The following is a 23677-nucleotide window of genomic DNA, read 5'->3' as shown; positions in this document are numbered from 1 at the left end:
AACTTCTAAACTTATACTGAGTTCTTAAATAACTTTTAGTCGCATGTTTAGGCTGTAAAAAATAACTCGCGAGAATTGGCAACTTCAATAAGGGTTGGAAGATATGTATTGAATGGCCTATACAAATTCTAATGTTTTATAATTTACCGTTTAAAATGCCTTAAAGCGTAAACTATAAAACTATAAAAATCTTTCTTTAATACATATACACGAGGAAGTAGACCGAACCAATTCGTCTCAGGTTCCTTCAATCCTTCGTACCGATTCTTAAAAGGCCGGCAGCGCGCTTGCGAGCCCTCTGGCTTTGAGAGTGTCCATGGGCGGCGGTATCACTTAATATCAGGTGAGCCTCCTGTCCGTTTGCCCCCTGTTCTATATAAAAAAACATATTTTTTGTACGCAAATGTGATTTGAGAAATTTTTACTTTTGATTTATTCCCGGGAATTTAATTAATACCATTTCCTTTTAAATAAACGATGAAATGTATACATGAATAGTAATGAGGCATATATGCATAATTACATAATATTTCTTCTCATTAAAGCAATAACGGTAAAATAGTTTTGTCTAAAAATACTAATTTCTAATATTATTCGATTATATCACCTTCTTTAAAGCTTAAAAACGTAAAATAAAATAATGTTAGTTTATTTGACCAATAAACTTAATATTCGATAAACTTATTTCCTATTAAGAATAGTTTCTTAATATATATGAATTATAACAATTATATTGCACATAGTTGCCAAAAAAATTAAGTAACGATTAAGTTATCTAATTAAATAAGAAAAATACATAATGGTTACTCCTGCTGTATGATTTTTTTAAATATTAGTATTTTTAGTTTAAGTTAGATAATAGATTAATAACGTACCTTAAATTTTATTTTTAAATTAAAATAACGTTCCTTAAATTATTTTTTTCTGTTTTGGCGGAAATCACTCTTTACACAATAAACACTTATTCACTAAAGTTTAAAGCAAAGACTACCAAGTCTACGATCGTAGCAAAGTTCGATACGAAAGCTCCGGCAAACGCCCGTCATGAACAGGAGTAACTTTCATACTGAAATATAAACGGTAAAGGGTGGGAGGATGGATGCCTGCAGGTATGTGAAAAGATAATATATATCATATAGCGTTTAAAACAAACCCTTTTTGAACGGATTGCAGCTATGTATTATTATAAACCTATAATTATTTTACATATTTTTTTCCCGACGTTTCGCGTGCTTAACAGCATGCATGGTCGCGGTAAAAAAGTGTTTTCTTAAAACGTGTAAAAGTTATATTAATTAATATCGAAACTATGAGCATATATCTTATTCCATATTTAATTTATTATGTTGTTCTCGCCATAGCTTCCATGATCTCTCTTAAATTATTCCACACAGTACGATACATTCGATTAGTCGATGTTATCGTTTAATCATTTATATATTTACTTAACTCAGCATTTCCCGTGTAAGCCTCTTTGTAAAGGAAAATGAACATTATTTTAGCACTGAAACGTCTTAACTAATGGTTAAATTGTATTCTGTAACATTAGTAAAATCAAAATTTTATTTTCTATGGGACAACTGAAAATACTGTAAGCGTTACTTCTTGAAATTTTTATAATATTGTGGCATTATTAACAGTCTGTCCCAGCTTCGTGCTACGGGAATTTAATTTTTAAGTATTTTTGACGGAAAATGAAGCACTCTAATGATGATATTTTGAAATAGTCTAGTAGTTTTTAAGTTCATTCATTGCAAACTTGCTAAAATACAAATCATTATTTGTTAAAAATTAGTACATATCAAAGGTACTGATTTACTAGTGGTAAAACAACTGCCATTCAATGGCTTCGAGTTTTCTTCCTATTTCGGCGGTTGTAGTAACATCTCAGGGGCATTAATTTGAAGATGATGATGCAGTCGTCGTAGTCACCGAAGTACAAATTTAAATGATGATGAATCAGAGTACCGCATAAGAAATAAGATAAACAAAGTTTATAAATTAAAAAATAACGTGTATAAACCCTAATGATCAAGCAAAAATTAATAACATTTAATAAAAGAAAATTGTATAATAGTCATTATCACCTTTTATTGAAGACCCCTAGTATATTCGAGAACATCGTAAAGGTTCTACTTGACACAACTGACACATAATTATCGCTAAGTGGCAATGATATCTATAATAAATTTCTTCTATTTACGAAGACGGCCTCAATAAAATAAATTATTAATAACGTCGGACCTTTTATCGATCCATTATTTAAAATCCTAACTATAAGCCAAATAGATTTATATACTGATGAAAAAGTAAAATACAGAGTTGACTTTTTAATATGTCAAGACAAAGTGTCAGAGCACCGAAAATGTACTAGAGTTTTTTTAAACAAAATTCATATAAAATCATAAAAATTTTAAGTTAATCTTAAGCAATAATGCCGAACTCCAGGCGACGAAAATTTTCCGTTCAAAATGAAATAAAAAATCGTGAAACGACAAAGTCACAAAATGGCACACAAGTCCGGTAGGTAACTATTAGGTTATATGCCAACTATGTGTCTGTTGAAAAACCTTATTTAATGTATTTTGTTTTTCAGTGTATCTGATGCTGATGATGGAGCCAATAAAAATAAAAACAAGTCACGGCCTAACACTTCAAAACGCTCATCGATTCTAGAGATGGTTGTTGAATGCGAAAATAACATTTCGGCCATCGCATGCAAAAAGGAATTCTCAACTAATGATAAAGACGTCACAGCCAGTTCCAGCAATATTGACTTGTTTAATATTCTAAGTGTAGCAGATGGAAACATATCTAACAAATTCCTTGAAAATAAAGAACATGACGCAGATACGAAGCATACAAGAGAGAAGTTTCAATCACGTCGTGACAAACATCCACGACAGCATAGAATCAAAGTGAGAAGCCCAAAACGCAAACCACTTGTAATTGATAAAGTGGAAGGTAATAAACGATCTGTAGGTAGTTCGATTGACTGGAATGAAGAAGAAACAGCAGAAGTAGAAGTAGCTCAAGCAGTGCTTAAAGTAGAAGCCGACGTGATTGAGAATGTGGAAGAACAGGAAAGGCCTAGTAATTATTCATTAGATGATATGTGTAGAATATGCCATGGTGGAGAATCATTGACTTCAGAGTTAGGAAGCCTGATATCTGCTTGTTCCTGTCGAGGTACAGTTGGAAGAGTTCATGTCAAATGCCTCGAGCGCTGGTTGACGGAATCTGGCAAGTCAAGATGTGAACTCTGTGGAACAAGATATTCAACACGACGTGTACATAGATATGGAATAATGAAAGCTCTTGTGATGTGGATATTGAGTCAAAATGCTAAACAGGTATGCTTATTCAAAGTCAATAGAGTATTGAAAAACCAATATTTGGTCATAATTATTTCATATTTTTTTCTCTTGATTGTCATATATTACATTCTACTAAATAAATATTAAAATACTCATATACACTGCGTAAAATGGTTCATTTAAATAAAACAATAAAAAAATTGTGAAAGACGTTAACGGCCTTTTTATGGTTTAGAACGTTGCTGAAACGTTAAAAAAGTGGTTATTGAATATAACAACATTAATAAATAGATTAACAAAACATCGTTGTATACACAGAAATATATAGAAAGTTTTGTTTTCATTGGATTTTACAATTTGCTATATTTTTAGAAAATTTGAGCGATTGAGCCAGCCTGTTTTGATTTCATTGGCTGGATTATGGGATCATCGATCTGACTTTTCCAAACAAAAAATTGGATGTATTTTGATAATACGACATGTTTTTTTATATATTTTTAGATGAATGAAGCACCCGTTTTAAAGTATATACTATACCGCGTGTACACATTACAATGTTTAATAAAATTTTCGTCGAACCAAAATCTTATTCCTAAGGTTACTCGTCATTACAAAATTTTACCGACGGTTCCAAGTTTAAAATAGCGACAAAATTCTAGCCGTATGTTTCTTTCCAGTTTCAATCTTTACTTTAAGAAAATATACAAAAAATTTAAACACGACATTTGATTGACATTATCACAAACCTACTTTTATTTCAATTTCATAATAAAAGTAGAAACAAAAAACCCAAAAGGAAGAGACAATTTCTAAACGGAACTTAATAACGGAGATTGTGTGGTCTTATATAATAGCAATGTAGTTGAATAGATTTTAAATATTTATAAATAAATCAGTGGCGCTACAACCTCTTTAGGTCTTGGCCTCAGAATTTTAAATCTGGTGATCAGCCTCCAGTGTCTGACACACGTCCTCAACTTTTTGTGTGTAAGACATGTCGGTTTCCTCACGATGTTTCCTTCACTGTTCGAGCAAATGTTAAATGCGCACATAGAAAGAAAGTCCATTGGTGCACAGCCGGGAATCGAAACTACGACCCCAAGTATGAGAGTCGCACGCTGAAGCCACTAGGCCAACACTGCTCGATATTAAATATTAGTAAGATATTTTATTTAAAAACATTTTTTTCTTGCTGTCGTAATATATAAATCATGTCCAAATACTGTACATAATATATTTACATGATCGAACAATAAATTTTGTAAGGTATTTAGGCTAGCCATTAGATCCTCTATTTTTTTTAAACGTTCTATTGACATTTAGCATACAGTACACATTTACAGCCTAACCGGTAACAATCTATTCTTAAGAAGTAAATACATATTCTAGTTTTGACAATTATAAAGTCTTTTGTTTATAGTACAATAGATAAGCCGTTTACATAGAAATTTACTGTGTATTCATTAATTATTAACAAACTTAATCATAACGAAGTCCAACTGAGTTATTTATAACATTGTAAACTGAAAGTTTGTATAAGATGAATATTACGAATCATAATATTAGTATTTACCTATAAAATTGGAGATCTTTAGGAACATGTTAAAATATAAAAATGTAGGTATTTTTTTTTATTTTAGCTAATCAAACTATAATTATATTGGCCCAAATTATCGACATAGTTTCGACATTTTGATGACAGTTTTATTATTCATTTATTGTGGAACTCTGCCCAGTAGAAGGCGATGCTCCGCTCTACGCCCTTGACTTGCGAACTGGTAGTTAATGTAAATTTACAATTAATGTAATTTTCTGTCGTTCATAAGTGTACTTGTTTGCTTCCTTCAGTTGTTCCAACTTCAACGTCAATGTTGTTTTTACACGCTTTCACTAGCAGTCTCAATTCTTCGTTGTCCAATAAGGTTACAGGCCGACCGGGAGGCAAGTTTTTCAACTCAATTTTCTAGTTTTAAAATGATTGAATCAATAATTGACCTTTATACAAAAAAAAAACAAATGTTATCCCTTTATACGAACGTAATATTTCGTGTTGCTTGCGCAGTGGAATTCTAAAGTAAGAACTCTTATTTGAAAAATTGTGCGAATTTTCCGTTTATCCATGGCGCCAAATTTTACAATTTCACAAAACACTTATAAAACAAAAGACTGAATTTGAAATTAAATTAACAATTTCGACAATTATTTGACTTTCGAACTGCGCATAATTGCATAGATGAATTAATCTACAAATGCTGGTCATAGAATCTTAAATTAAATCTATTATTTAAGTAAAAATTTAACAAAAAATATTTCTGTTAAAATATTTTAAGAACAGTATAACAATCCAAAAAGTGTATATTTTCTTATCACAATTATAATCTACTGGTACTAAAACGTAATATCCTTTTTCAGTTAATGGTTGATAGTCTGGGTATAATGCTGATGTCACCGCTTGCTGTACTTGCCGCTTGGTTGTCTGGTCGCACATTAGCCGGTCTAATGACGCAAGAGGCTCATATTACACCTTGGCCTTTAGCTTCTACCTTTGTGTTAGCTTGTATGACGCTTGTGAGTACCATTATATTTACCTTAGATAACCAAATGTTAATGTCTATTTAATAAAATTAATAATAGATATTTGTATACATAGAAAGGATTCAGCCAGATTAGGAAGCGAGTTTGTAGGAATCTTTACGCACTTTCACGTACATAATTTCATAATGCGAAACATTGGAACAAGATATTTAAATAGTACACAAAGTAGAAAGTAGAAAGCTCAGAACTATATTTTAAATTTCATGCAAAACCATGAAAACTTGAAAGGCAAATGTGGTAATAACACTTTTAGTATTTCGATTTCATCAAGTGCTAAAAAACCTCTCTTGACCACTACTGCTGTAAATAATATAGGTAATAAAATCGAGTTTACACACTGCTACTGTCCTCTCCCGACATTGTTGTTTAAGTTCAATTTAAAATGTATTTTTTACATAATAGAAACAAGCGTGATATTGCCGCCCATTTTTAGTGGGTTTGTTGAACAAATTAGAACAAACAAATTCAACACCCCAAAAGCAACACACCCAAAGCAAAATTGATAGGTGTAGCATAGTATATGTCGCAGATTCAAAGAGATTAATAATAGCGAAATTAGTGACACTACCGTCGTCCGACACTTTTACTTAATTTTAAAACACAGTGCGCACGTCCCGCGCAGGCGCCGATCAGAGAGCAACGTCTCAAGTACTCACCGATCGAACGATTTGACTTTGATACATTGACAGTTTATAACCTGTAATGGTAGCTGTACACACTCGGCGAGACACCCCGAGACAGGCCGAGGGCGAGAGTGTACAGTAGAGCTCTCGTCTCGCCTCGCTTCCTCGCAGTCGGCCTCGCCTCTCTCGGTCGCCTGTCGGTTTTTTGCGCACGAGTCAAAGGGTCTCGCGAGAAAAACGAGAGCGACCTGTACACACTCGTTCAATCACTTGCTCGATGACTGTGGTTATTGTGGTTATTATGTGTTACAGCAGCGGTTTCCACGTCCATTATTAACGGTGTTTTAAATACGAATAACGTAACGAGTGTGTACAGGCTGCGCTCTTCTCTCGGTCCTTTCGGTCGAGACTCTCGGCGAGAGGCTCTCGCCGAGTGTGTACAGCCACCATCATATATCTATGATATTGCGTGGTGGTGCCATTCTAATAAAACAAATGACATAGTGTTTTTTATAACATAATCTCTGACTTATATATATATATATATATATATATATATATATATATATATATATATATATATATATATATATACAGTTGATGGCATATTAATAGTGGAATAAATGATGGGTACCAGGTACTTAGAATTAATATTCAAGAGTAAATTGTTAGTTAAGCAATGTTGTAGTGAATTATAAACATTAAATTCCGAATTATATTAACATTTCTGGTTATTAAATTGGCTTGATAGGCGAGAGAAACATAAAGTTTTATAATACCTACTTCAGTGGCAAATTAAACTGCTTTTTCAAATTAATCGTAACTGTTTCATTGTCTTTAGGGTAATTAATTAACTGGTTTTATAGTGAATTTCTTTGGTCATTAATTGTAAGAATAGCTTGGGTACTGAATATAACTATATGGTATTCTTATATTTATAAATTCATTTTCATTTTGAATTATATCCATTCAAAAATGTCAATGAATTTGGTTAGTTTTTAATTTAAAAAATATTTTAACATACAATTTTTTTTAGCTTGTTAAAAAATATGAACTATTTAAAATAAGTAACTTGAAAAGATGACGCCAAATTAAAAAGCATGTTTTTTTACAAAAAATGCTACCTATCATCCGACTTTTACTTAACTTTTTGTAAACTTGAGTAAGTAAATAACTGTTCAGTTAAAAGTGAAGTATATAGCATTAAATAATATAAATTTACTTTATTAAAATATTTTTTTTTACATATTTAGATCCAATAATAGTGGCGTCCCACTGTAGCAAAATTGTCAAATTAATTTAGAAAGACACCAGTATATATTCGAAAAACTCTCTCCGCTCGGATGAAATGAAACTTCAACTTGAAATGAATATAGGAAGCATTCACTCTTGCTCTGTCTCTTTCCCTCTCCCTAGGAGCGTTAAACGTTTAACGCAACCTTGTTGGAAGTCGCATTAGAAGTTTCACTTCAACGTGGAACACCATATTCTTTATACCATAGCCCGCCAGTTGTCAGCTTAACGACTAAAATTTTATCGTAATCCAATAATGGTGCGGTTGATCAAAGTCATCGTATTGAATGAAGTATTCTTCTTGTGACAACAGTCATAAGGATAAAGCCGGAGACGAGGCTTAAATCTCTGGTTGTGTACCAGTTTGTTGCAACTTGTTGATTAAAAAATTGCAGGATTGGTTTCTTACGCAAATATAAATTTATTTTGCCTTGTAATAGTAAAGTGACTTCATATGCTTTTTTAAACATGGTCAGAAATACGCCGCATTATTGTAAAAATAATTAGGTATGATCTTTAATTAACTACAATGGCGTAGATACAATAAAATATAATCTTGTATTATATTTTATGGTCTCTACTAAGTCTCTACTAAGTTAAGAAATCTTTAACATGAAAATCTTACAATAATACACGATGTGTATTTGCTTATCATTGGACCAAAGACGTTTTCATGTATGCGCGTTCTTCATCACACGTGATGTAAGAAATGCAGACTCATCAAAATCTAACAGAACGTTGCGTCTTTTGATCAACTTTCTCACAAATGGTCTTCATTTTCGCGCTCTATTTCTAGAGGTCGTGTTAGTCACAAACAACCTTCATTCACCCTTTTTCTTGAAAATTACTCAGTATTAAAGTATTGAAAGGATTGTATACAACGTATCATTTATTACAGGTATGTTACTACTGTTGGATTGTATCAGCCGCTACAAGACACGCTTTAGGCTGGTGGATTTGGTATAGATCTCAGTACGAAGTAAGACTCCAAATCGACCAAGTGGATTAATGTATAGTGTAAGGTTTAAAGAATTTTCGGTGCTATAAAAAAATATTTAATTTATTGTTTTATTTATACGAATTGCGCTCCCTTGAAGAGGAACAAAAAGTGCGTGTGTACAAAGTATACATGTTAGAAGTGAAACTTCTCTGCAAATTAATTATTACTAAGATAAAAGCCCCCAATAGATCGTGTACCAGTATATGAAAACTTGTATTCACACTGTATACGTGCTAATGATAATATAAATAAATAAGAGTTTGCGTTTACTGTACAAGGCGTTATGCGACAGAATTGCCATATAGAGTTCATCAATAGCGTGTGTTTTTTCTCGTCCTCCCTTTCTCACTCTCTCTCAATCGGTGTCAATCACTTCTATCTTCGTTAAAAACTTTGCACATTGTCGTCGCATTCCGTAAAAATTTACCCTCATGCGCCTAAGAAGCTTCACTTCAAAAACTGCTAAATTTCATTGAAACAATAATAAATACTAGTCTTGATACAGAAGATCCTAGCAAGTTACTTGGCTATTGTTCTCGACTCTGTGACCATCAGTATTGCTATTAATTAACGTAAAGAAGTCTGTATTGCTATATGTTTAAGGCTATGAAAAGAAATATGGTTATTTGGTAGGTGATGAAAATTAGGAGACCCCAGGGATGTTAAAAAATACTTGTTTCAATTGCTCACGTGACATGTGTCATATGTCATTCAAATATGGCTGCCATAGTGACGAGTCACGCCTGCATAAAGAGGTTTTTGTCTCAAGGGACAGCGTATTATATACTTATGTACATAAGTGATCATTTACATGGCTCGATCGGAATAAATTATATGAAATTGAGAAACTCATAAAGTTTGGAATGTAGAATAAAACAATGACGCTTTTCGATTGATTGTCACAAACGCGAACCGATCTATACCTTTAGCAAGGACAATACATTCGCCAAGTATTCGTACACTTCAAACGATAATATCAGTTTTGGACAGCTTGAATACATCTGTACAATTTGTATCTAAAATTCTGTACAATTGTTTTCAAATACGCCTCTGGAAAGTTGCTCAGATTATTCTACCACAATTTATCGTTTTACTTTAAAATACTGTATCAAGCCAGATGTTATTATGAAAATTGAATTAGGATTATAAACTGTATATTTGGCACCAACATCCAAATAATAAAGATTAATAATGCATTTAAAATAGAAGTACAAAAAGTTTACTACTAAAAACTACATACAACTACTACATATAAAAGTTGTATCATTTCTATTCCATTCAACGTAAGATGAGACCTGGTTTTCAGGTGGTTACGAGCCACCTGAAAACCAGGTCTCAGCAGGGTACTTACAAACGTTACGAGGTTAATTACAACGTGTATTACGGGGAAAACAGCTCTGAATGCTTCAGGCGGCGGTCGGTTTTTGATGAGGCAAGTGTTAAACAGTTCAGTCTAGAAGTGGGGTTAAATATTAATTTTACATATCGCATAAATGTTTTAAAAATAGAACATGTACAAAATGATAATGTTTTTATTATCTGTTTAGGATTTTGTTATGCTAAATTATTATTTACCAAAAAAATCCAACATAATGTGGAAAACGTTAGTTGTTAAATTTTGTTACATTAAAGTGCATAGGTCAAAAGAGCATTTTACGCCGATTATTGAACACAGCGTAACATCCTCATGACCGGCGGGTGGGGGCTGCTGCATTTTTATATGCACTCTAGGGGTAAGGCAGACAAGACCACGTGGATAGTGGGGTGCTCTGATTCGGTTTTGAGTACTTTTTGAATATAACATTAGTATAAAATATTTATTTAAATATTTTGTTAAACGTTTCGTTCACTCACTTGTCTAACGGAGCTTTAGTGACTTCATTGAATGTCGATCTTTAATTAACTGTCTAGAGATCCAATTAACTCTGATTTAACTACTTTACTGAATTTTGAGAGAGAAGCTTAAGAAATCGCATACGCTTTGAGTATGCTTATATTAATTCGAATTCGATGATTTAAGGTTGAAGGAGCTTATTATATAATATAGTATTATTATATTATAAGCTCGTTCAAGATTGTTTATTAAACTTCAGCCAATAACATGTTCATTGCTGCGAACGAAGTATTCGAACTTCTCGCATATTGAAATCGCATTGGCGTAATAATTTGTCTCAGACTCACGAGAAATATCTCTTATCTATCTATCTATATCTCGCATCTTTTAATTTTGTAAGGTTCAATTTTATGTGGAAATTTTAATGCCCAACCATTTCTGTTCTATAAATTGTGAGTTTGATTAATAATTTACGATTTTTAATTAAAGTAATACGCAATTCGATATTTGTGGCCAAGAAGTAGAGCCAATCAATCAAATAATTTTATTTCTGTCCCGAGTAAATGTTGCAACAATACCAAATCCATGACAGTCAGCTACAGCTGATCATTCCGAAACCAGCTCTTGATATATATATTCTTATTCTTATATTCTTCTCATTATTAGCTCTATGTATATATATATTGTTTTGAATTATGCATAAGTACTTCAATTAAAATGTAACAGCATTTCAATCATCAACGTTAACGCATATTTCGTCGTTATATACCCAATACAATATATATATATATTGTCAAGTGCTGCGTTGTCGAACTTACGTTTACAATAATATAGTGGACGTACTGAGTTGAACAGCAGTTTACAGAACGCTACTGAATCGTCAAAAATTAACCACGAATATCTCCATAACGACATCGGCGACATTTTTTTTCGTGAAAAAATGAAAAAATGTATAAAGTTTCAGAAAATATTTATTTTGGTCGTACATTGACTACGATACATGTACTTTTGCGATTTCGTCAACTTCCGGTACGAAAAACACGGAGTTAAATGAGGGTTTAATATATAATATGAGGGAGTATTAATTTCTAATTTAAACTAGGTTTTATAATGTTTATTATAATATTTAAGACTTATTGTTCAAAACATCATTCTTATAAGTATTTATTAAAAAGTATGCAAGCAGGTAGTCGATATTCAAAGCATTATATTAGCTTTTATTCTTAATAGAGGTAACATCTTCCAACCACTCAGGCCAGGTTCTTATAACTTGGTACAATCGTCTTCCAGGACTCTGTGTAGCGATTAATTGCTTGTGTCCCACAACTTTGTAGTCTGATGATAAATGGCCTTCCTCCACTCCACAGCGTAAAAGGTCCTTTACAGCTTCGAGTTGGGCACTTGTTGGATCATCATCTGCAAGAGGGCATAAAATAAACATTCTTTCATATTTCACCAGATTTAAGGTTTAATAACCTTCAATAAATATAGCTATGTATAATGATTAAGCTCCAATGTGTTCCTGAATTAATTATAAAAATAAAATTAAGAGTTTTTTATATCATAAAAGTGCCTCAAAAATATTATTTTCATCTTATTCCTAATATCAATCGTTAAGGTTGTAACAAAAATTATTCTTGAAATTGAAATGACAAGCCAAAACTCGTTATCTTTTTTCACAGACTAACAAACTCTAAACTAAAATAAAACGTCAGTTTTTACACATAACAACTAATTATAATTATTTCTTTCCATGTATTAAAAAAAATTTTACCCATAATTATTGCTGAATCAAATTTAAAATTGTGATAATTGAACACCGGAATTCGTTTAACAAACATAAAAACCCTATATAATTATAAAGCCGTTTTGGCCAAGTGACTTTAGTTGGCGACTCTGAGAATGTAGGTTCGAACCTCGGACATAAAAATACACTTTTATATCTAGGTGCGCATTAAATACTTACTCATGTGGTATGGGAAATCATTGGCATGTGTTAGATCTAAAAAGCCGACGTTGTGTGTAATGCACATTGTCACTTAGAAAAATATAATACACATAGAGAAATCTTTAGCCCAGACCTTAACGATAGCGCCTTGATTATTTAGCCACTCATTCTAAATCATTATTATTAACAAAATTTTATTACAAAAGCAATTAATGTGTTTTCCAATTGCACCGCTTTTTGTTCACTTCATAATATATCACATAACAAAACTAACATCAAAATGTGGGCGGTGGGTTAACATACAATTTGTTTTGTGAGAATTTCAGATATATACTGGATACAAATCTTTAAAGAACTCATATACTCGTACGTCAAGGATCACAAACGTGTAAATCGAATCCCAAATCAAACAGGTTTTATGATGCGAACTCTGCAAGTACTCACTATTATAGTTCCCTATAAAGGATATGCCGATGGATTTACTATTGTAGCCGTATGTATGTGCGCCGACGTGGAGCCAGCCACAGCCTTCATATATTTTCCCATTACCGCCTACTAGAAATCTGTAACATAAAAGTTTTATTTCAAGACTAAGAAGATATTCGTTTAAGTATTTATATAATTATGCTTATCTATGTTCCTTTTCTAGTGTCAGTTCAAAAGTTAATAAAGTTTTTAAACACTATTTTATTTATTAACGTTTCAAAGTGAACTAGATATTCATTTATACTTAAATTTGTTTAAAAAAAGTGCAGCGAGGTGAAAACTTAAAACAAAAGAAGATCGCGTTTTACTCTGATTGGTCAACAGGGATACGTGACAGTGTTACTCTTTCTCTCTCTCTGAATGTGTTTGACCAATCACATTCAAACGAAACTCATCTTCCATTTGAATCTCCAAAGTTCCTTAATATATATATTCTTTTTATTTCCAGAAAGTTAACTTCTTTACTAAACATCAGAATTAAATAATTTAAAAGCAATATTGTCGTTACTTAAAATTACTTCATGTGACTAAATTATAGGATGGAAAAAATTGTAGGACATCCTACAATTTTTCGAATTTTTCTTTCGCTGATAGTAAGTTCTATGTAAGCACTAAAATGTACTCACGACATGCCAATATCCCAGTATCCTAACTCATCGACTTGATAATTTTGTATACTACGAGCAGCTTCAGTACAAGTGCCATCAGTCGAACAGAATGGAGTAACTGTATGCTGAATAATGACTAGGTCTACAGGCCTGAGGAGGTAGCTCACGTGAATGGGTTTCAAACCACCCCATTCCTTCTTCGACACAATTGAGGGACATGCTGAAATAGATTCATATATAATTTTTATTAGATTTACGGCGGCAGGTACGATTAATAAAAAAAAGATTAAAACAATGTCGAACAAGAGGAACGTTTAGACTCTGTGGGATTGCTTTCGCCTTCAATTTTAGGAAACAAATACAAACTTTGGATCCTATGACATTTTTGTTTTGATGATATAAAATATGTAAAACAAAGCCGTGTTAGTTACACCACTTATAACTGAAGATAGGCTGAACCGATATTAGGGGTTTTTGGTGGATTCTTCTCTACTCCAAATAGCAGAATAAGTAATAAAATATTGGATGAGTTATCGAATAACTATAAATTAATTTCACGAATAAAAATAGCATATGGTGCCATCTGTTGACAAAACTACGCATCATTTTACATAGAATTCCTGTCAGTGCAAGAATCGGAGCTTGAGGTGAATGAAGAGATGCATAATCAGAAGTTTTGATCTTGATTTGAAAAATTGTATATCAGTGCTTTAAGATGCAGTATCATAATTGGCGCTAGAGAGAAGAGGCCTAATGTGTAAAACAGCCAATCTACTTTCGCAATTTTTCTGTATTTCCAAACAACGTTCTATTAATGTTATCTTAACGAAATCCTAAATTAAGTTTAACTAAATTAAACACGAAATTATGAGAATGTTAGGCGAATGAAGTTCGGCGGGTCAGCTTGTTAAATATTAAACGCCTATTTTCATACAATTAGCAATTTAGATTAGAGTTGTCTTTTGTCCAGGCTCCAGACTCCAGAGGACCACTTCTTACCTGTACTATATGGAAATTGTATTCGTTTTCATAACAAAATCCTAAGCAAATTAGAGAATTATCACTGAATAAATTTAAATTCCTCGTTAAAATTATTTAAATGACTAATCTTGACTTGGGATTGATTTGCTCCAGTTCAAATGCCTCAAAACTTGGCGATTAAAGAGAGGCGGAGAGTTTCTTGCCAGTACTTATTCCCTTTACGCCCTTGACTTGTGAACTGGCAGTAAATGTCAATTAATTTAACATCTTTTCGTTTGACGTTCACAATTGTTATATGTATCTATAAGAATAAAGTTTGAGTTACCAGATTTCTTAATACTTAAGTCGTTTTTGTGCTCGTACATGATTAATACTAATAGCGAGTTTTACTTGAATTTAGGTATATTATTCTGAACAGTTATTTATTTATTTTCTAGCAAGCTTTCTAACAATAAGTCTAGCTTTAATTCCATTTACGTACCAAATACCTTAACGAACTTCTTACACTGATAAGGGCGTAGAACAGAAGGGATGAACTGGCATTATTGCCATTAGAGTTTATACTCTCTGCCACTGTTTTTAAAAGCCAAGTTTGTTTAACACAGCGTTTGTAAGCTGCAATTATTACACCATGTTCCATATGACATCTTAAGTAATCAAATTAAAAATAAGAATATAAATAAAAACAAAGATTTGTCTCAGATTGTCAAAGATCTATCTGCTCTAGCAGCAGGCATTTTTTTTCATTTAGATATTTCTGTAGAACTAAGAATACACACTTAATCATTAACTTTGACCTTATGAGGTTATGTTAGCCAGTGCTATCCGGATATTCCTTATTCACATTTACGGCGTTTTAAACGTCATTAGCTTATGTATCTATCTATCACATACAATATACATACTGATATTGAATCTGTATTTCGCACTTTTCGCAAAGAAGCCTCTTATATGAACTCATTATTTTGGTAAACTCGTTTTATTTCTTACCTATTGTTGATATTTCAAATAATTGTTCTGAATCTTCTGATTGTTATTGTATATATTTTTGTATGCCTCTAACTTTATTTTTATATATCAATAAGCCAGAAGCAGTCTAAGCGGCAGATATCATAATTGTTTTAAATGAAATCCTACAAATTACAATGCGATAATGGTAAGAATTATTTGCAAATATGAGACGTAAATACTCTTATTTGTATTTAGTAATGCAAGGTAACATGAATTTGACGGGTTGTGTGAAGACGGAATCTAATACTTTTATTATTTAACTAACTTATGTAAACATTTACCCGTAAAACACTAATTAAGTTTTTTATTTTACAAACATACTATTGAATGTTGATACTTATTTATTTACATAAAGCATTAAGGGTATTTTCGTAAAACTAATATAGCCAAATAAACAAAAATATTTAAATCGACTCACACGCATCTGCCAATGTCAATCCCACGAATATTGCCGTAAAAAATATCATTGCAGTGTCTTCACATTCAAAGTCAATGAAACACTGACCCATACCAGTAAAGCCATAGTAAAATAAAAAATGGTGTGACTGGTTCAGCGATACATACTTTTATTCGATGTTTTTATTTGTTTAGAATTGTATTCATATATATTTGATTAATGTTAATTTTGAATCGTTTACCGAGACAGGGTTTGATTTCAGTTGAAACAATTGTTGTTTCAGGTAAGAAGCTGATCAAAAATAAGAATCGAAAATGAGCCTCTCACTCTGTGAAGTTACTTTAAATTGGACTAATAATAGTGACTGATTAGAAATTCTTGGTATTTTGTTTTCAGAACTATTTTTTTTTAGGCAGTCGGGCAATTGGCTCACCTGATGTTAAGTGCTGCCCAAGAACACTCACAATGCCAGAGGACTCGCGAGTGTTTTGCCGGCCTTTTAAAAATTGGTACTTACGCTCTTTTTTGAAGGTATTATTGTCTTTTATTTAGCAATTCTTTTAGTTTCTGTTTAAAAATACGTAACAAATTTTTAAATAAATTTAGTCTTAGATATTTATATATTAAAATTACGACTCCCCGGATTAATGTTTAAAGCCTCGGCCATACAGAACAGAAAAAATAATTAATGAATTGCACGCAAAATGTTACTTGCTATGTCTTACTTGACTTTGTTCAGCTCTTAGTTGGCGAAGACGGCGTCCACAGTGAGTCTCCATCGCCCTCGGTCTTGAACCACGATTTTTGGCTGTCATTCCTCATCTTATTACATATACATATATTTATTATTAAATAACAATTACTCCAAAGAATCATGACAATTATTTAGATACATTATTGTAACATATCATGTATGAAGTTTTGTAAGTTTTTGTGAGAAAATAAATAAATATTATTATTATTATTTATTTATGTAATGAAATACATAGGTTAACGGATCTGTTTCATTGTCCGTTGAGTTACAGACAGACAGAGACTTCCTATTGTAGATAGTTACTTTCTTGTATTTTTTATTATGTAATTTTTATTCCTAATTAATTTCATGTTTATTCTTTTTGTTTCGTCTGTAAATTTTATTCAGTCATTGTTCACTCTTGTCAATTTAGGGTCACCTGTTAGGGCAGGAATGTTTTTATAAATAAATAAATTTTCTACTAGCTATGCTGCCTGGTATTGGCAACATTTAAATTCAACCAGACATATTTTTATACTTTGTATTTACAAATTCCAACACATACATAAATATCACACCCGAATTGTCTAAGTATATAACAAATACATTATTAGTTAATGATATTTGTAGTCAAACAGGTAAGCCAGCGGGGAAGTACCGTTCACCGAAGCTTACTCACCACGTTTATTTAACACTTTTTCAATTAGTTATATTACATAGTTAGTTATCTATACTAATATTATAAAGAGGAAAGGTTTGATTTTTTGTTTGTTTGTTTGTATGAATTGAATAGGCTCCGAAACTACTTGGCAGATTTGAAAAATTCTTTCACTGTTGGAAAGCTACATCATTCCTGAGTGACATAGGCTATATTTCATTTTCAAAAAAATAGGCATCCTTACTAAAATTACGATAACATTAACATTTGTTTATTATTTGATACAATTCTAACAGATGGCGCTGAGTTAAAGGTAGTAGTTTGGCAAGACGACGTTTGCCAGGTCAGCTAGTATTTAAATAAAAGTTTAAAAGGTTTTCTTAAGAAATTCACTTCCATTTTATTTATTGCATATACATACATTGTTCTTTCATTGTAAGACTAAAAAAGAAAATTGTATTAAAACATATGTTTAATTACAATTGTCTTATAACAGTGACGTTAAAAATTATTGACGCAAACTTGTTACAATAACTTTTGGCGTAAATCCTCTATTATTAATATATAATAATATAATATATAATATAATAATAATTACTCTACAGTTACGCAGTTAGGGTAAGCCCTAACTGCGTCAGATTTACGCCCGAATCCAATAATTAATCCATAATCTCAGAATGTAAACAATCTAAGATCAGAGCGTGACAGCCGATCGATCTCCTATCTGCATCCCAATAACCAAACCCTAATAAGATAATCCATTTTTGGCGACGGATCTGGCGGACTGTAATTTTTATAAAATGGTCTATCCACATACCCCGATCCGACCTACCATAGATAGCTTGTACCGACAGATGATTATGACAATCCATGGATTGATTATTGGCTTACTTTTATCAATATTTGGAATAAGATGTCTATCTCAGATGGTAAAAAATGGATTGAGCGTTAGAGATACTTAGCGCAAGGCAATGGATATGATGTCAAAAACATAATGGATCTTCTTAGCCTTACATTTCTGTATCCATTTATTAGATGTTTCTTTGTTGGCAAGTGGATCAGCAGTCTGTGTCTGACATACATCAGTTTTGGTCATCTATTCACCGTATGTGTTGGCGACTCATAAATAGAAATATAAATATATTATAAGTTAGGTTTGAAAATTGTAACTCTATAAATAGAAATTAAGTGCGAGTGTTAAGAGTTATAAGTTAGACAAAATATGTATACAGATTTAAGTGAGAAATATGGTTCAGTTATGAATGTAAATATATTAAATAAATAAATAGAATACTTCGCCGAATAAAAGGGTCACAGCTCTCGACGCGGTATACCGGCGCAAATGTATGTAAGCGTAGCTCTCGTCGCGGTATACTCGTGGAGTACTTAAGCTCGGCGCGGGCGAGTCTCGAGGCAGTCGCGGTTCAGACTTGACACGGTGCACACGCGCAGTCGCGGTTCAGACTTGACACGGTGCACACGGGCAGTCGCGGTTCAGACTTGACACGGTGCACACGGGCAGTCGCGGTTCAGACTTGACACGGTGCACACGGGCAGTCGCGGTTCAGACTTGACACGGTGCACAGGGCAGTCTCGGTTCAGACTTGACACGGTGCAGACGCGCGTAGAGACTCGGGCTCTTTCCTCTATCCCGTGACAACGAGCTGTGATCCAAGAATAATCGGCGAAGCAAGAAATAAGAACAAGGCGCAGTTTCACTTCAAGACAACATCTACAATTACGCACTAGCAGGGGTGCGTGGGTCGAGGCGGTACCAGCGTTACGTCGAGCCGTCTTGACAAACGAGTACGTAGTCAAACCCCACCGGTATACAAAGCCGCACCGAGGTTACTTAGGTTACCGCACGGGTGTTATCAAACGAACACGATTTAAACGTACTATACCGTGCGGGCCTGAGTATATCTGCGAGTGTCGACGGTGGTGATTGGCTAACCAATCAATAGTGGTCCTTCGAGCCGGATCCTGCAACAATAGTGGAGTGAATCAAGAAGTGAACATTGCGAGAAGAAAATGCCAATCACAAGATCACAGAATGGGATGCAGCGAGGGGAATCGACGTTGACTGTTACCTCCGCCACTAGGTCCGAAGTTCGGACCACAGGCGAAGAGAAAACGATCGAGCAGTCCACGTCGACGAGCGCAGCCAGCCACTCAGAGCAAGCATTGACTCTGACACCAGCGGGTTATACCCGGCGGGCCGCATCGAGAACCGTATCAAAAGCCAGCTCAAGAAGACTAGCCGAGGCCAGAGAAGAGTTGGCTCGCTGCGAACTGCGGGAAGCGCAGGCAGCAGCACGCCTGGCCAGATTACGATTAGAAGCAGAAACGGAAGAGGAAGACTGCGTTATAGAAGACGTCAACGATGACCATGAAGAAAAGGTAGCCAACTGGATGTGCTCATCGGAACAAAAGCCAGAAGAAATAGAAACAAAGAGCGACATTCGAGCAATAGCCGACGCAATAAAGGAAGTCATGACGAACCATGTAATGCCGCAACCGAAATACATTCAAGAGCTGCCAATATTTGAAGGGGACAGCTCCGAATGGACGGCGTTCCGAGTTGTATACGAAGATACATCTCCCATGTTCTCGGACGTTCAGAACATGGCGCGGCTGCGTAAAGCGATTAAAGGCACGGCGAGAGAGAGTATTAAGAGCCTCTTGTACTCAGAAGCGAAGCCGGAAGAAGTTATTAACGCTTTACGCCGAAGATTTGGTAGATCCGACGCATTGGTGTTAGCCGAACTTGAGAAATTAAAAGCGTTGCACAGAACGACGGAAAATCCCAGCGACATATGCGTTTTCGCAAGCCAAATAAACAACAGTGTAGCCGCCATAAAAGGATTGAAGAGACCGCAATATCTCTACTCACCGGAAATTGTGAAAATTATCATAGAGAAGATGCCTGCGATTCTGAGGTTCAGATGGTACGACTACACGGCTGCGAGGGAAGAGGAATCGTTCTCAGATATTCAAACAATAAGCAACTTCCTCAATTTAGAAGCAGATAAATGCGGCGCATTCGCGGTACTCGAAGACAGCAAATGTGTACGACCGAGCGCAACGATAAGAAGACCGGTGAAGCAAGCTACTTTTAATATTGCTGAAAAAAGTAGACCAGAAGAAATCAAGTGCCCTGTTTGTGAAGGCAACCATAAGCTCAAAGACTGCCAAAGATTTCTGAATGCGGCAGTCAACGATAGATGGGAAACGGTTAAGAGGCTTAAGGTTTGCTTCAAGTGCCTAGTTGGAAAGCACCGGAAAGAAAAATGCCGAAGGCCACCGTGCAAGTTGTGTCGAAGATGGCATCACAGCTTATTACATGTGACATCGGAGAGCGAACAATGTCATGAAGAGGCAGCGACCAAGACAGCGACGGTCCATACAATTAGTACTCCGAAAGCTATTTTAAAGATGCTTAAGGTGGAGATCTACGGACCGACTGGGAGCAAACAAGTACTGGCGCTGCTAGATGAAGGCTCAACGGTGACACTGCTCGACGAAAATGTGGCTGCTAGCATCGGCATTAAGGGTCCTCGCGAAACCTTAAATATAGAAACTATCGGCGGCGGGCAAATGAAAAATCACAACTCAATGATTGTAGATATCAAAGTGAAAGGGATAAGACAATGCGAGAAGAGCACACTTAAGCGGGCAAGGACTATCAAAGAGCTGAAATTAGCCCCACAACTCATCGATAAAACCCGACTTAAGAAGTGTCAGCACTTGCGGGGTTTACTGCAAGACGTGTGCTACGAAGCTGAGGCGCCGAAGCTGCTCATTGGCCAAGACAGTTGGAAACATATTGTCTCATTACAAATACGACGTGGAAAGCCAGGGCAGCCGGTGGCGTCAAGAACAAAGTTAGGATGGGTTATCCATGGCTTCGATAGCAACGGTGTGTCTCCGATCAATTATGTAAACACATGTGCACATGCAAGAGTCGTCGAAGACAAAATAAATCAGCCAGTGAGAGAACATCTTAATATTGAGTCTTTGTGGGTTCAGCCGAAGAAGCCTTCAACCGATATAGAACAGCGCGCACTAGAAATATTGGAAAGAAATAGTCAACAATTGGAAGATGACAGATCCGAGGTCGGACTATTGTGGAAAAGGAAAGACCTACAACTTCCAAACAATTTCTCAGCGGCCTTCAACAGATTTCAAGGAATAGAAAAAGATCTGCGTGAGGACGCTAAGTTTAAAAATGAATATAGCACGCAAATAAATCTTTTGAAAAGCAACTACGCTGAAGAAGTAACAGCCGACTGCACATCGAACAAAAAGTGGTACCTGCCTCACTTCCCAGTGAAGAAAAAGCTAAGAATTGTGTTCGACGGTGCAGCCAATCACAACAGAGTGAGCCTCAACGACATTCTGCTGTCCGGACCGGACTTCAGAACCGGTCTACAGTCAATATTGGGAGTGTTACTGCGAGTACGTCAAGGACTCCTATCGATAGCGGTCGATAAAAAAGAAATGTTACCGCGAGTGAATATATGTGAAGAAGACAGCAATAGTCTCAGGTTCCTTTGGCGAAGAGACAAGAAAGCGCTAGTGAAGGATAACAGAATGTTATCAGTGATTTTAGGAGCTGCGTCACCTTGTGCCACGATTAATATAAAAAACAAAAATGCAAAGGCCTTCGTACATAAATATCCAGAAGCAGTGCAAGCAATAGAGAAATATCGCTATATGGATGACTATTTGCAAAGTTTTCGCTGTGTTGACGATTACCAACGAGTTATACAGCCAGTCAACTTGATCCACATGAAGGCACACTTTGAGTTACGAGGATGGGCGTCGAACAAAAGAGTGATCGTTGAAGACCACACCGAAGCTCGGAAAAGCTACCTAGAGCATATCGGTAGAATAAAAGACAAACGGCTGCCGCGATGTATGTCACTATTCTGCACTGAGGGGGAGCTGCATACTGTCGCAGACGCGAGTAAAACAGCGTATGCAGCCGCAACTGTAGGTAATGGAAAATACTTAGAAAACCTCGTTGATGCCAAGTCGAGAGTAAAGTCTCGGAAATCAATATCTACGCCGAGACTTGGAATGCAAGCAACCTTGTTGGGGACAGAACACATAGACAATTCTAGACCAATCACGAACCTAGCTGACAATTCGAAAAAGGAGACGCTAACACCAAACTACTTTCTCATTGGACGATCCAGTGGAGCTGCGCGCATACTACATTTTCCTGATGCAAAGCTGGTGGGCAGAAAAGATTTGGAGTCCGTCCAACGACTCTCTGATCACTTTCGGAAGATATTGCTACGGGAGTACTTGCCCAAACTACTGCCCAGGAAAACGACTAGACTACAGAAAGGCGAGCAGCTGCAACCAGGCGACGTGGTTTTTATCGTAAAACGAACGCTACTACGATGCACTTGGCCGAGGGGAATCATCGAAACTACATACCCCGGGCCCGACGGAATAACCAAAATCGTGGACGTCGCAACCAAAGGGGGAGTGAGAGTTACGAAGACCATCGTCGAGGATCCTGATCTTGGTGCCTGCGGAGTCGCCGTGCAGAAACGACGGTGCTGCGCACGAGGGGGAGAATGTTGGCGACTCATAAATAGAAATATAAATATATTATAAGTTAGGTTTGAAAATTGTAACTCTATAAATAGAAATTAAGTGCGAGTGTTAAGAGTTATAAGTTAGACAAAATATGTATACAGATTTAAGTGAGAAATATGGTTCAGTTATGAATGTAAATATATTAAATAAATAAATAGAATACTTCGCCGAATAAAAGGGTCACAGCTCTCGACGCGGTATACCGGCGCAAATGTATGTAAGCGTAGCTCTCGTCGCGGTATACTCGTGGAGTACTTAAGCTCGGCGCGGGCGAGTCTCGAGGCAGTCGCGGTTCAGACTTGACACGGTGCACACGCGCAGTCGCGGTTCAGACTTGACACGGTGCACACGGGCAGTCGCGGTTCAGACTTGACACGGTGCACACGGGCAGTCGCGGTTCAGACTTGACACGGTGCACACGGGCAGTCGCGGTTCAGACTTGACACGGTGCACAGGGCAGTCTCGGTTCAGACTTGACACGGTGCAGACGCGCGTAGAGACTCGGGCTCTTTCCTCTATCCCGTGACAACGAGCTGTGATCCAAGAATAATCGGCGAAGCAAGAAATAAGAACAAGGCGC

General features: G+C 35.3%; 2 protein-coding genes across 2 annotated transcripts; one reads left to right on the top strand and one right to left on the bottom strand.

The window, feature by feature from the left end:
- Positions 1-2350: 2350 nt before the first annotated feature.
- On the top strand, positions 2351-8860 carry LOC111004162. Its single transcript, XM_022275046.2, has 4 exons — positions 2351-2523; positions 2597-3353; positions 5730-5885; positions 8727-8860. The coding sequence occupies exons 1-4, from the start codon at positions 2435-2437 to the stop codon at positions 8835-8837; spliced, it is 1113 nt and encodes a 370-aa protein (XP_022130738.2). The 5' UTR covers positions 2351-2434; the 3' UTR covers positions 8838-8860.
- A 2755-nt stretch (positions 8861-11615) lies between these two features.
- On the bottom strand, positions 11616-16236 carry LOC111004157 (peptidoglycan recognition protein). Its single transcript, XM_022275034.2, has 4 exons — positions 16115-16236; positions 13723-13924; positions 13055-13173; positions 11616-12078 (listed from the first exon to the last, which is right to left on the bottom strand). Exons 1-4 carry the CDS (start codon positions 16203-16205, stop codon positions 11873-11875), a joined length of 618 nt encoding a protein of 205 aa, XP_022130726.2. The 5' UTR covers positions 16206-16236; the 3' UTR covers positions 11616-11872.
- Between the last annotated feature and the right edge of the window lie 7441 nt (positions 16237-23677).

This window comes from Pieris rapae, chromosome 7 (genome assembly GCF_905147795.1).
Source record: "Pieris rapae chromosome 7, ilPieRapa1.1, whole genome shotgun sequence".
NCBI classification, from domain to species: domain Eukaryota; kingdom Metazoa; phylum Arthropoda; class Insecta; order Lepidoptera; family Pieridae; genus Pieris; species Pieris rapae.
This window is presented reverse-complemented; position numbering and strand designations above follow the sequence as displayed.

What these genes read in the sequence shown, in the direction of transcription:
- LOC111004162 (XM_022275046.2), top strand. Translation starts at nt 2,435, where the DNA reads ATGCCGAACTCCAGGCGACGAAAATTTTCCGTTCAAAATGAAATAAAA. An exon ending in CAAAATGGCACACAAGTCCG is followed by an intron (nt 2,524 to 2,596) that starts GTAGGTAACTAT and finishes TTTGTTTTTCAG; the next exon opens with TGTATCTGATGCTGATGATG. An exon ending in TGAGTCAAAATGCTAAACAG is followed by an intron (nt 3,354 to 5,729) that starts GTATGCTTATTC and finishes ATCCTTTTTCAG; the next exon opens with TTAATGGTTGATAGTCTGGG.
- LOC111004157 (XM_022275034.2), bottom strand. Translation starts at nt 16,205, where the DNA reads ATGGGTCAGTGTTTCATTGACTTTGAATGTGAAGACACTGCAATGATA. An exon ending in ATTGACATTGGCAGATGCGT is followed by an intron (nt 13,925 to 16,114) that starts GTGAGTCGATTT and finishes AATCTATTTCAG; the next exon opens with CATGTCCCTCAATTGTGTCG. An exon ending in CTTTATAGGGAACTATAATA is followed by an intron (nt 12,079 to 13,054) that starts GTGAGTACTTGC and finishes GCCCTCTTGCAG; the next exon opens with ATGATGATCCAACAAGTGCC.